This window comes from Belonocnema kinseyi, chromosome 6 (genome assembly GCF_010883055.1).
Source record: "Belonocnema kinseyi isolate 2016_QV_RU_SX_M_011 chromosome 6, B_treatae_v1, whole genome shotgun sequence".
NCBI classification, from domain to species: domain Eukaryota; kingdom Metazoa; phylum Arthropoda; class Insecta; order Hymenoptera; family Cynipidae; genus Belonocnema; species Belonocnema kinseyi.
In genome coordinates, this window is record NC_046662.1 from 50660730 (window position 1) to 50675081 (window position 14352).

General features: G+C 30.0%; 1 protein-coding gene across 1 annotated transcript in view; it reads left to right on the forward strand.

The window, feature by feature from the left end:
• The first annotated feature begins 5105 nt into the window (after nucleotides 1-5105).
• LOC117174457 (ionotropic receptor 25a) overlaps nucleotides 5106-14352 on the forward strand; it is a 66802-nt gene continuing 57555 nt past the window's right edge. The window contains exons 1-2 of the mRNA XM_033363600.1: nucleotides 5106-5404; nucleotides 9919-10529. Coding sequence (XP_033219491.1) covers nucleotides 5244-5404; nucleotides 9919-10529 — 772 coding nt within the window. The 5' untranslated portion in view covers nucleotides 5106-5243. The remainder of the gene's footprint in view (nucleotides 5405-9918; nucleotides 10530-14352) is intronic.

Genomic DNA, 14352 nt, shown 5'->3' on the forward strand with positions numbered 1-14352 from the left:
GGTAATGGCCATAATATAAAAGAATCTGCTGGATCGCGTGTAAATCATTATTTTTCCTAGCACGAGTTATTTTCTCATTTCTACCTAGCGGCTTGCCAAAGATCTAATAATTCTTGGGAACAAAAGAGAAATAACTCGTCACAGGCGGTAGTCCATGAAAAATGAGGCTTTACTTTATCTCCTAGAAATAACGATCCGTTGGTATGGATTGGCCAAGTTTATTACTCTTTCAACCCGTTCCTGAGTAGCTTTTGAATTGAAAGCTTTATGAGCTTCATTGAAACACAATCATCTGATCTGATCAATCATCTCGCTCGGTTGCTTCTTGAGTGACACATTAATCTGAAACATTAATCTTGATTCTCACTTTCCAACATCCAAAGCAGAAACTTATGTTTAATTAGATTTGGTCTTTTTTTAATTTGATATTTTTTACTTCTGCCTAATAGTTACGAGGCTCGATATTTATGTGCTTTGAGAATTTAATATGCATTTATGAAAGCGTTCACATAATATGTAACATTAAAGGGGGGGGGCTTGTTTCGTTATAGTCTTTAAGGGGGGGGGGGTCTTTGTTTCGAGTAGGTGACAATTTTAATTGCCTAAAAAAGCTCGAAGTTACTAGATTTTGCATATCGAAATTTCCAAATAAATCATTTTACTTCATCATTAAATTAATTTATAAATGTTTCTGAGAGTTATTAATCGAAGAGAACATTTAAATAGCAAATGATTGTTTTATATGGAGAAATAACAATCTTCTTATTGTTACAAAAAAAAACTTATTTTGAACAATTTGAGAAAACAAAGTTAGACATTCTTTAATAATTTTGAATGATTTTGATATAATAATTTTATTAAATTTCTTGAAAATTTAAAAATCAATTTGCAGGGCGTCAAGAGAATGAAAGAAATATTTTTTAAATTCATGGAAAAGTTTCAAATAATTTTATTTTTAATGAATTCTAAGTGCAAATTAAGAAAGATTACAAAGCATTTTTAATTATCTCCAACATTTTTAAAAAGAGTGTGAAAGATTTTAAAGCAAAATTTTGCAATAATATATAATTTTAGAACAAATTTAAATCTTTTGTAAGATTTCAAGAAAATGAAAAATGTTCTTTAGAATAATCTAAAAGATTGTAAGACGATTTTTTTAGTTTGCCAGAATTAAAAAAAGTCACGAAAAATGTTTAGTTTGAAAATAATAGAAGCTTTAACAATTCTGAAAGGATTAAACAAAATTTTTTTAAAGATTTATTGGAAAATCTTTCATGATTTTCATGTTGAAAAATGAAAATCAACAGAAAAATAAAAAAGATTTCAGAACAATCATTTCAAGAAAAAATGTCATTGTTACATCTTTATTCAAAAAATTCATTTTCAACTAAAAAGAAACGAATTTTTAGCCGAAGAAATTCATTTTTAATTACAATGATGAATTTTTACCAAGAAAGAAACGAATTTTCAACAGAATAGTTAAATTTTCAAGCGAAGAAATTAATTTTTAACTCAAAAAATAATGTTTAAAATAATGAGAGTACTCTTATAGACAAAAGACGGATTTTCAACAAATATTTGAATTTTCATCTAAAACAGATAAATGTCCAACCAAAAGTAGAAAAGTTAAATTTTCAGTTAAAAATTTTATTTTCAATAAAATGAACGTAAATTTTTAACGAAATAGAATGTTATCCAACTAATAAAATTAAATTTATGTCAAAGAAAATCATTTCATTACAATAAAAAGATCAATTAGTCACCAAGAAGTTTAAATATTCAACCTCAAAATACTATTTTTCAAAGCCTACAGGAATTTTAATCCAAACGTTTGAATTTTAAACTCAAAAAGATATATTTGGAATAAAACGTGTATGAGTTAATTTTCCGTTAAGCAATTAATTTTTAACTATAAAATATAATTTTCAACAAAATCATCAACTTATCTTCTTATTTTCTTATTCTTCTTATTTTCTAACTGTAATATTATAGTTGTTTATTGTCTGGAGTTTTCGATGAATAATTACATAATTTTGTATACATTTTTTCTAATTTTTATCAAAGTTCTATTTGTTTAAATCATTTTTATTTGCTAAAGCACTTTTTTCGATAACTTTTAAAAAATAATATAAAATAGGATACATACAATTATTTTTCGGACTATATAGTGTATCGAAATAATATATTCAACATTTTGAATCGTTTTAGCAAATCAAATTGTTTTAAGCAATTACTTATTCAAAAATACTTTTAAATCGTATTCTATAAATTAAACATAATATTGATTGATTTCGGGAAGTACTAAATTCTGTTATAAACTACATGTCATTGTTTAAACAATTCTTATTCGTCATCCATTTATTTTCAATTGGAAGGAAATTCGAAAAAAAAATTCATTGTATAAACAATGACAAGAAGCTTTAAGCAGAATTTATTACTTAAAATCATTTAATATTATGCTCAATTCATAAAATACGATTCTTAAAACATTTTTTAAAAAAAATTTTGTTTAAACAAATTCAGTTTGTTCAAACAATTGAGAAATGATTAATATATTCTTCCTATACACTATACAGTCGAAAAATAATTGTATATATTGCATTTTATGTTATTCCTTTAAAGTTTTCAAATGAAAGCTGCTTGAGCAAGCAAACATTTTTTAAAAAATTAAAAGAATGAAGCTAAAGTTAGCCTAGTTTTTGGAGCTCCCTAGCGATCTAGGGAAAAATATAAAAATACATTACATGTATCAAATTACTCGTCATTGAAAACCAAAATGAGCATCGCTTTTCGTTTTTCGAAAAATTCCAACATTCAACCCTATTTTGGGGTTGAGAAGACCGCAAAAAAAATAAAAAACAGAAAATACCACTAATCATAAAGTTTTTTTTTCTTTATTGATAAGGGGATGATGTGAAAAATATCATATTTGATGCGCTATGGAGGGGGGGGGGGTGTCAGATAAATGTTATTAAATTATTTGGTGTTTATGTTTTTTGTCAACATAGTCTAAAATCAATATTTTTTAATATTGATTTTTAGTTTTATAAGTTGTGAAAAAATCTCTTTAACTCCGCTGGGATCCGAATCCAGGTCTTTCAAATTTCCGGTCTGACGCTCTACTCCACTTAGTTACGAAGAGAAGAGAATATTTTCTTCACAACCCTTACATTTTGAATTTTGACGTAGTTCCAAATATTTGTAAAACACATTTTTCAAACATTCAAAATCTTTAAATTTCATTAATTGATTTTATGTTGTTTGATCAGAGAAATGAAGTGAATAATTTGATAGAAAAGTTTTTCTTCCACATGGTCTTAAATTAATCATTTTGAAATACTAATTATTAATTTTATAAATTGTGAAAAAAATCTCTCTGATACTGTTGCGATTTTTTCATAACTATTTTTTTCACACCTTGTAAATTAATAATAAATATTTTCTAAATATTCATCTTAGACCTTGTAGAGAAAAATCTTGATCATCAATTGATTTCCTACATTTCTCTGGTCAGAAAACCATAACATCAATTGATAATATAATTTGGTAATTTTTAACATTACTTTCAGATTTCAGACATGACACTCTTTCCAATAACCTCCTCTTCCCCCTTTTTAAATAAGATATCTTTTATCTTCAGTTTTAAGAAATTTTGCATTTTTCTGGATTTTTGTCTAAATATTTGATTGAAAATTGAATTATTTTGTTCAAAATGCGAATATTTTATTAAAAACTTATATTTTTGCTTAGAAATTCAACAACTTAATTGGAACTGCTTTATTAAAAAATATCCTTTTGGTTGATGAATTATCTCTTTGGTTGCAAATTAAACTATTGCTTTTGTAGTTAAAATTTATCTTTTTTATCTTAAAATTGAACTATTTGGTTAAAAATTAATTTTTTTAGTTACAAGTTTATGTAATCTGTTCGAAATTCGTGTTTTTAAGTAAAAAATAATTCTTTGTAGTTAAAAATTCATCTCTTTGGTTTAAAATTGGAATTTTTTGTTAAATACACGTATTTTTTATTGCATCCGACTCTTTTTAATTTAATTGAAATGTTGTTTTGGATAAAATACACCAATTACCCTTCTCCTTGAAAATGCCACTTTTCGATTTGAAAATTCAACTATTTGGTTGAATTTTCATGTATTTCATGTATTTTCATGGCTTCAACAATTTTGTTGAAAATTCGTGTTGTTTGGTTAAATTCAACTGTTTTTTTATTTTGAATAAAAATAATTTTCATTGAAATATTTAATATTACAGGTATTGTTGCAAATTAATATTTTGGAATTCAAAATTGTCCTGGTTTCCAGAAAATTCGCCTTTTTGGTTTGATAAATCAATAATTTGGTAGAAAATTAAAGTATGTAGTTCAAAATTGATCTTTTTGTTGAAAATTCTTATTTTCGGATTGAAAAATTCATTCTTTTTAAGCAAACGCGTCTTTTTTGGAAATGTATACATTCTTATATATACCATCTTTTTTGGTGAAGAATGCCAATATTTAATTTAAAATTCATATTTTAAGTATATATTTAACTATTTTGTTAGAAAATTCAACTACGTAGTTAAAAATCAAACTTTTTACTTGATAAATCAAACTTGATAGAGAATGCATTTTTGGTTGAAAATTGGACATTTTCGATAGAAAATTAATCTTCTATTTTTTAATTTATTTTTATTTTATTTTTATATTTGCAGTTGAATGCTGTTTAATTGAGACTTTTAAAAGCTTTTAATTTATAGACGTAAATTATTAAGCGTTTGAACTGAAAAATTGTTTAGCTTTAATTTTAAAAGCTTAAAATTCGAAAGCTTTCCACTTTGATTACTTTGATTGGCAGTTATGATTTGATTTTCTTGAATAAAAGTTTTCTCGGTTTTGAGAATTCGAATTTTTTTATTTAAATTTCAATGACCGTAAACAATTTTTTCGAAACCGGAAATAATTGTGAATTTTCTTCTTCATTAAACAGCCCATCCTGTGAATAAATGTCTGGTCAAACTTAAAATTTAAATCATGAACAAAAGATTAAAAATATAAAATAATTAAATAAGAAATAAATAAAAATGTTATCTTGTTTTTTTAAAGTAATCATCAATGATGAGGAAAATGACATAGCTAATAAAAGCGTGACGAATTCTCTGAAAATACTGAAGGACAAGCATCCTGACTATCTTGGAGAAATATATGTGGTTCAGATAAACAGTTCAGATCCTGAGGAATCCCTCGCACGAATGTGTAACACATGGGAATCTGCTCTTCAAGGATCAAAAATTCCAGATTTGGTCCTTGACACTACCACTTCAGGATTGGCAACTGAAACTGTCAATGCTGTCACTGCTGCTCTCGGATTGCCAACTGTCTCTGGAGAATTTGGCCAGGAAGGTGATCTCAGGTATGTTCACTTAAAAAAAAAATTATTAAAAATAAGAAAGTAGCCTTTTTCATGTGCAACAAAGCGCATGATTTTTTGCATCTTTGTGTGTCTCTCTTTTCAGCTACTTTGAAGTCAAGATATTATTCTACATTCTACAATTTTTTGCAGCGCTTTTGTCTTTTATTCAGCCACCCTTTCCTCATTTTGCACATTGTACACAAAGGAATCATGCGGTTTTGAAATACCTTTACCAAAGACCCATTTAATAACTGCTCGAGCGCAAAGCTTTCGTTAAAAACATCCGTGAAGAAAAAGAAACATTTTTTTTAAATATTCGCGGGGAGCGAGACTTAAGAATTTCAGGAAATTATTTAATTAAAATCTTTCTAGAGTTTTCATTATTTATAAGATCATTTGTGATTTAGGAAACGTCAACAAAAAGATAGAAATTATTGATTCAAATTTAGTCCTCTTTCGATACTACACCAACTGCTTAGCCCTTTGATATATACACACCCTTTCTTGCCCAATCAACATTCAGACTCTTCACCAATTCATTTTTACACCCACCTCTTTATACACCTCTTTATATCACCTCTTTATACACCTCTTTATACCACCTCTTTATACCTCTCCCCCACTCTACTCCTTCTCTCCTCTTTTGTATAACTCCGACCCTTCTCTTATCAACACCCCTCTTTCTATTGGCTCTTATACTTTGAAAAATCTTTCCCGTCCTTTCCCTTGGCACTCATCATTCTTATTTTTACGTATCTGTCTTCTCCCTTTCCCTATTGTACTTATTAGGCTCTCTTCATCTTTTCTCTTCCCTACAACCCTCTATAATTTTATCTACCACTCCCATCTTATAAACTACTGGTCTTTCATCACTCAATTTCTCCCATCTACCGCTATACCTTCTCTACTCGCCCCCTCTACCTTTCTATCATCTCGATCATCCCGCTTTCATCCACTCCAACCCTCATCATTTAAAATTCCCGTTCATCCCCTCAGCCCTCAATATATTTCTTTTCACCTCTTTCTCTCTTCATTTCCTACTATACTTATCACGCTGTGCCAACTCATCTCCTTCTCTTTACACGTCTTCCTTCTTATTTACCTCTCACCACTTATCAGCATTCATCCTTTCTCTTTGCTCACTCATATCAAACCCTCTTACTCTTCGACTCTTACTTTTCTCCTATTTATGGCTATGCTCATTTACTTACCTCCTCCGGATCTTTATCCTCTCGCTCTCATTTTACTCTTATTAAACACCTCCCTTATCCCTTTCTCCCATTACCACTAATTATTCTTTCTTTTACGTCTTTCCTTTCTTCCTTTATCCACTGCGTTTACTCGACCCCAACTCTGCCCTAAGCCCGCATAACTCCTCTTCTCCTATAATCACTTACGTTTTCCTCTCACTCTCATCAAACCCACTCTTTCGTTTTTCACACCTAATTTTCTCGCTGACCTCATCTTTTGCTTGTCCAATCCCCCCCCCCCCCCCCCCCCCCCCCCCCCCCCCCCCCCCCCCCCCCCCCCACCACCACCACCCACTTTTCCCCCATTACTAAGTATACTACGCTACTCGTCTACTCTGCCACTCTATCCTCTCGCTCTCATTCTACTTTTACACACCCCCACCTTGCCCTTTTCTCCCATTACTACTTATCATTATTTCCATTACCTCTCCCTTCTTTTTTCTATTACACTCACCATGCTTTCTCGACGCCTACTCTGCCCTCATTCATAGAATTCACAGAATTCAAGGAATGCATGGAATTCAAAGAATTCGCGGAATCCACAGAATTCAAGGTATTGATGGAATTCATGTCGTAGAATTCATTAATTTTAAGGGATTCATGAAATTCACTGACTTCATGGAATGTACAGAATTAAAAGAATTCATGCAAGTCATCATGGCATTCAAGAAATTAATTGAATTCTTGGAATTCGTGGAATTCATGAAATTTCATGGAATCTAACGAATTCAAGTAATTGGTGGAATTCATTGAATTCTTGAAATTCAAAATATTCATTGAATTCCTGAAATTCAAGATATTCATTGAATTCCTGAAATTCAAGGTATTCATTGAATTCCTGAAATACAAGGTATTCACGGAAATCGCAGAATTCATGCAATTCAAGGAATTCATGGACTTCAAAGAATTGATGGAACTTATGGAATTCATGAAATTCAATTTTTCCATAGGGTTCATTCAAATTGTGGAATTCCATGAATTCCTTGAATTTCATAAATTCCTTGAATTCTATAAATGCCTTAAATTTCGTGAAGTCCTTGAATTTCGTGAATTCCTTGAATTTCGTAAATTCCTTGAATTTCGTGAATTCCTTGAATTCCATGAATTCATTCCACTTACACACTCTTTCGAAGTTTTACTTTTACCGTAGCGTCCCGAGACGCACACATTTTTTAAATGAATTTTTATCAAAAAAAAACTCAAAACTCCAAAAAATTATTTTTGTAACGCAAGCAAGAAAAGTTTCTTTTTTCGAAGCATATATTGCGTGCGGGAAGTTCTACATTTTTAGATTTCTTTTAAAAAGCTTTAGATACCGTAAATTTTTGAAAATGATGGTAATATACAAATTCACCAAAAATGTCCGAAAACTTTCAGTACATTTTAGTAATTTAACCATAAGTATCCAAAAATTGCCACAAATTTACGAAGAATTTGTTTTTATTGTATGTGAAATCGAAAATTTCTTGCATTCTATATAAAAAATATAATGTGCAACAGGTGCTGAAAGTACACAGTTACATTAAAGCACATTTTGCTAACGCTTAAATTAAAGACATTCATAAATCGCCTTTTCTGTGGTCCTAATACATTACGTTTTCGAATATTTTTATTAATTTTTATAATTGTATTTTTTTTTAGCTCACTATACTTCAAGGTCGTTTAAAAAGTATGTCACATTTTTAAGATTGTGGGAGGGTGACCGGCTTTGTAGCGATTTTGACATGAGGGAGAGGGGCTACATAGAATGTGACATCACACATGCAAAATACAAATATAAATGAAAATTTTTTGAAAATAATAAACGAATAAAATTTAATTATTTTTTGTTATTTTACAAATAAAGCATCTAACTACAGACTTTTCACTTCTTCTCCTATTCTCTTTTTAAGAGTTTTGTTTAAATTACTCTTTTTCACTCCCTTTTCCAGAAAATTCTTCTTATTCCCCTTTTTCTCTTTTTTTTCATTTAAACACGAAATTAATAGAGCCGAATAAGAAAATCCAAATATTTTCCGTTAAGTGTTAATTCTTTTTAATTAAAAAGTCTACTATAATATTATTATTTCAGACTTCATCTGTTTAGGTTAGAACTTCAACTACTTGCTTGAAATGTATACAGCTTTGTTTAATATTTATTTTATTGGCTAATAAATTAACTATATTGTTGAAAATTAATTATTTTTTTATTTAAAATTTGATGAGAATTAATCATTCTTATTTGAAAATTCACCAAAGTAGATAAAAACTTATGTTTTTTGTTGTAAATTCGACTTTTTCGGTATAAAATTAATGTTTTCTATTAAAACTTCAACTACTTCATTGAAAGTGTAAATTCTTCATTCAGAGTGCATTTTTTTGAGATTTATCGTTTTTGTCGAAAATTCAATTAAATTTTTAACTTTATTATGTTTTTCAATATTTAATTTTCATTTAAGTTTAATTACTTCCTTGAAAAATTAACTGGTTTTTAACATTTGTCTTAATGGATAGAAAATACTTTTTGTTTGTTTCGAGATTTAAACTACAGATTTGGCTAAAAATTCAATTATTTAGTGGAATTCTTTTGTTGATAGGAATTTTATTATTAAAAATTGAACTATTTCTTTAAAAATTTATCTTTTTGGATTGAAAGTTCATCATTTTCGGATTAAAAATTCATATTTTTTCTTTAAAAGATCTCGGCTTAATGTTGTCATACTTGGTGGAAAATGTATCTACCTTTTTAAAATTTCGTCTTTTGACTTGAAGATTTAACGATTTACATGAAAACTCAACTATTTTGTTGAAAATACAATATATCTTTACTTAAAATTTCAATTGTTTCATACTGATTGTGAATAAAATATGGTACCTGTATATCAATTTTATTTAAAATAATTTATTCCTCTATTAATTCCCCTTGAACTAAACTTCACTTAAAGAAAAATTAACTTTAATTATGAAAATTCTTATTCAAAACAAATTTTAATTTCCCATTTTGAGCTGTGAATTCTGTTCAAACATTATCTTATTATATTTTGTCTTTTCTTCTGGACATTTAAAAAACGAAATCAAAGAAAAAATGTTGATCTGAAAGAGGTGATGTGTCTTCATATTTGTGTCGTGGCCCTGAAGGGTTAATGGTAGCCTAATAATCTGTGACAAAGAAGGGGAACGGTGGAAATAGTCTTCAAAATACTGTTGCGTAATTTTTGACCCCCCCCCCCTTATCCATCATCCTTTTTCCTTAAAGGATAAACAAAAAATTTCCTTAAATTCCAGACGATGGAGGGACCTAACCGATGATCAGTTAGGGTACCTAATTCAAGTGATGCCTCCAGCAGATTTGGCTCCAGAAATTGTCAGACAACTCTGCTTATCAACGAACGTAAGCAACGCAATGATCCTCTTCAATGGCGATTTTGCAATGGACCACAAATACAAGAGTCTTCTTTTGAATGTACCAACTCGGCACGTGATGGTGGATATTGAAGAGACCCTAGAAAAAGCAACGGACCAGATAACAAGGCTTCGAGATCTCGACATTGTGCACTTCTTCATCCTGGGGAACGAGGAAACTATCTCGATGGCACTGGAAGTCGCAGAAACGATGAATTACACCGGAAGATTCTATTCCTGGTACATGATCACGCTGGATGAGTTCACACCTCATTGCGAATGTAAGAACGTCTCTATGATGCTGATAAAGCCACAGCTTCAGAATGAGCAACAACTGGCTGAACTGACGACAAAAGGACTCTTACCCAAGCCACTGATAAGCTCTGCCTTCTATTATGACCTGACGCGAATCGCAGTGATGGGGATGAAAGCTGCCATTGACGCCGGTGAATGGCCTGAAAAACGAGTGCAGATCACCTGCAATGAATACATAGGTGAGATTAGATTAAATCAAATGTAAAGTCCTCTTTGAAATTGTTGCAAAAAGTCTTGCTCGAGAAGTAGGAAAGAGTGGGTTATGTTGGAGATATTTAACTTGCATTTTCACGCCTTATTATTTAAAGTGAAGTATGTGTACCAGAAGTAAGGGTTAATTATGGTCAAAGACAGACATTACAGAGAGCGAGGTAAGAGCTGTATAGGGACTGCCGGAGTTGTGGAAGATATTTCTGCAATTTCTGGCGTTTCACCAGAAATTGCTGAATAAGCTGCGATGAACGAGAAGATGCGTTGTCGCGGTTAGTGCTGCATTTCGACACGAGAAATTCAAATATTTTTATCATTCTCTTTCGTTTTCGAAACATATTCCGAAAACAACTTCTTGTGCATTTGTTTATTACCAATTATATCGTCTCATGTCAAACTTCCGATCAAATTGGATCGAAAATATTGAAAAAATCAGAACGGTCATAATAAAAGTGACTTGAAAAAAAAATAATGATGAAAATTAATTTCACTTTTAATAATTAATTTGTTAAATAAATAACTCATTGCTAACTATGGTAAGTAGTAAAAAAATATTATGTCCATAAATCTATTTTTTTCTTTCAATGAAATGTAAAAGTCTTTCAATAACTAAAAAAGTAATTAGTATTAATTGCTATTAATTTATTAATACAAAACCTAAATACAGTCCACCTTCTGAATAGGGCCGCGATCGGGTTTTTAGGGAAATAACATTTCTCGGAATAGAGTTCCCCACCACTGCCACGCTCTCAAACGCGCACGAATTTCAGAAGCCCTTTCTCAATAGTGCCGCGCTGGCGTTAATGTCTCGTTCGTATGTTTTTAGTTGAAAATTCGACTTTTTGGTTGAGGATTCTTGAAGTTTATTCAAAATTCGTCTTTTTTCGTATCAAATTTATCTTTTGGTTTAAAATTTCATCTTTTCACATTCTCATTAGAGAAGGTATTAGATTTGAGTAAAATTGGACCCCCAGTTTTTGTCAAATGTCGAGGTTTTGAGACCCACTGAATCCGAAAAACAGGTTTTTACGAATATGTCTGTGTGTCTGTATATTTTTAGTTTTCTAGCACGATAACTTTCGAAAGAATTGACAGATTTAATTGGTCTTTGGCATACTCTTTTAGTGTCCTAAAATAATGGTCAAGTTCTTTAGCTATCCATTTTGGATATAAATTCAAATAGTGAGCGTATTTTGAAATTTTTTTATACCACTTTTTTCAAGATTAAGAAATTTTCCGTACCGATATTCATAATATTCAAACAGACGTACAATTTATCCCAATTACTTTTTTATCAAACAAAAATTTACTAGAATTACAACATTTACAAAATTGCCAGAAACACACGAAAATCAACAATTTATGCCAAATAACGCACGATATGAAAAAAAGAAAAAGGAAAATGTTTCTTTTTGAATGCCCTACAAGATTATCATAACGACTTTTTGAATTTTCTTGAAAAATCGAAAATTCAAATTTTGACAGCATAAAAAAATAATGGAAAATAAAAAATTACATTTTTTCATTTATCTATTGCACAGTATTTCAAAGATTCTTAATTATGTAAATGTATTTTCAAAACAAAATATATATCAATGTTTTTGGTTCCGCAACTAAAGGAGGGCCGCAAAGTAGGAAGAATGGCTTTTTTGGTTCACAATAACGTACTGTCCATAAATATTCACCGATTTGGACAAAAAAATTTGAATAAGATTTCTAAGAGAGTTATTAGGCCTAGATTTTGAATTAGGTTTTTAATTTTTTTATAAATAAACAAATATGACGACAAAAATGGACATTTCTTCTATTGGACGTTCCCGGTGCTCGACAATAACAGAAAAATGGTTGAACTCGCTTTTTTTGCATAGAGTTACAGTAGTGACAATTTCAGCAACATTAATAATAAGTTAATAAATTTTATGATTTCTTCAAACAAATTTAATCAACAAATGCATTAATCAGGTATTTGTCTTCAGAAAAACTCGTTTTTTTCTGTCAACTTTTTTCATTAGGAAGTTCATGAAAACTACAGCAAAATTTATAATTTTTTTATCAATTTTGTGATTTTTTTGAACAAATATACTAAACAAATGCTTTAGTGGAGCATATATCGACGGAAAAATTATATTTGGTTTCGATGTCAGACTTTCAATTCAGATCTTCATAATAAATTCGGCAACATTCATGATGAGTTGATAAATTTTATAATTTTTAAAAACAAATTGAACTAGCAAATGCATTATTCGGGCATCTGTGAACGGAACAGTTCATTTGTTTCGATTTTAGTATTTTTGATGGGGAACTTCATGATGATTTCAGAAAAATTCTTAATCGGTCTATAGATTTTATACTTTTTTAAAAACAAATTCAATAAATAAATGCATTATTCACGGGCATCTGTCGATTAACAAAATTTTTTTTCTATATCCTAATTTAAAAAGTTGTCATAGAAAAAAAAAACGAATTTTTCTGTAGACAAATGTCTGATTAATGCATTTGTTGATTCAATTCGTTTAAATGAATAATAAAATTTATCAACTAATTATAAATTTTGCTAAAATTCTAATAAAGTTCCCAACTGAAAATACTAACATTGAAAACCCCGAATTTTTCTGCTGACAAATGCCCGAATAATGTATTTGTTCATTAAATTTGTTTTTGAACAATTATACGATTAATCAACCAATTATGAATTTTGCTTAAATTATCATAGTCGCGCGCCCTAGGCGCGTTCAAACTTGCGAGTGAACCGAGCTGAATGCACAGCGCGCTATCAGACTTTCTTCGCGAAGCGGGCGGATTTTTCGGTATAAAATTAATTTTTAAATCAAAATGACGTATTTCCATTTGATAATTCAACGGTATCGTATAGAAAATTCATAATTTTATATATGGTAAAAAGTTTGGTTTTTTATCATTAAAGTTTTTTTAATCAAAAATGGGATTCACCGAAAGACTTCTGTGTGGGAGGGGGGTGGCTCATAAATAAATCAATGGTTGTCAGAAATGAGTGGGGGGGGGGTAAAATTGCTAAAAATGAGTAATGCAGAGAAAGTCGGATCCGAACTTTGGGGGAGCAGGGGAAAGCGCAAGAGTGGGGGTAGAGCTCGAGCTTAGATTATAAGTAACGGCACTATTGAGAGCGGCATCATTGAGAAGGTGGACTGTCATTAAAATACTGTTTATTGTTTTAATACTCTTGGAATATGAATGCCAAATGAACGACTAGCGAAACAAGTGTATCAAGGTAAAGTAAATGGCAGCATGCCCAGAGGCAGACCGCAAAGAGAATGGTTAGAATGTGTGAATGAGACCCTAGATAGAAGAGAAAAAAGTAGACACAAAAACACGAGAGCCTGCATGAAAAAATGCATGGACATAAAAGAAGCTAGAGAAGTATGCCAAGACATAAAAATATAGCAACAAATAGTTAATAAAAAGAATGTCAGTAGAGTGATTTCGAGAGAGATTGATCAGCAACCTGGGTCGGAGCAGTTTTGGGGAACGAACGTGTTATTTAAATAAATATCACGAGAATTCTGGATCAATCTAAAAATTTTGTATCCCTTCCCAATATTTTTTAAACTTTCGAAAATCTTTTAAAAATTGGAAATATTTTTAATTTCTTCAAAACTTCTAAATTTCCCAAATATTGTTTAATGAGACTCAAATTATACCTAAATTGTAAAAAATATTCAAAAATTTTTAAAATTGCCTTAAAATCTTTCAGATGTTTTTAACATTTTACGATACCTCTTGAAATATTTTTAAATTATGTAAATATTCTCTAAA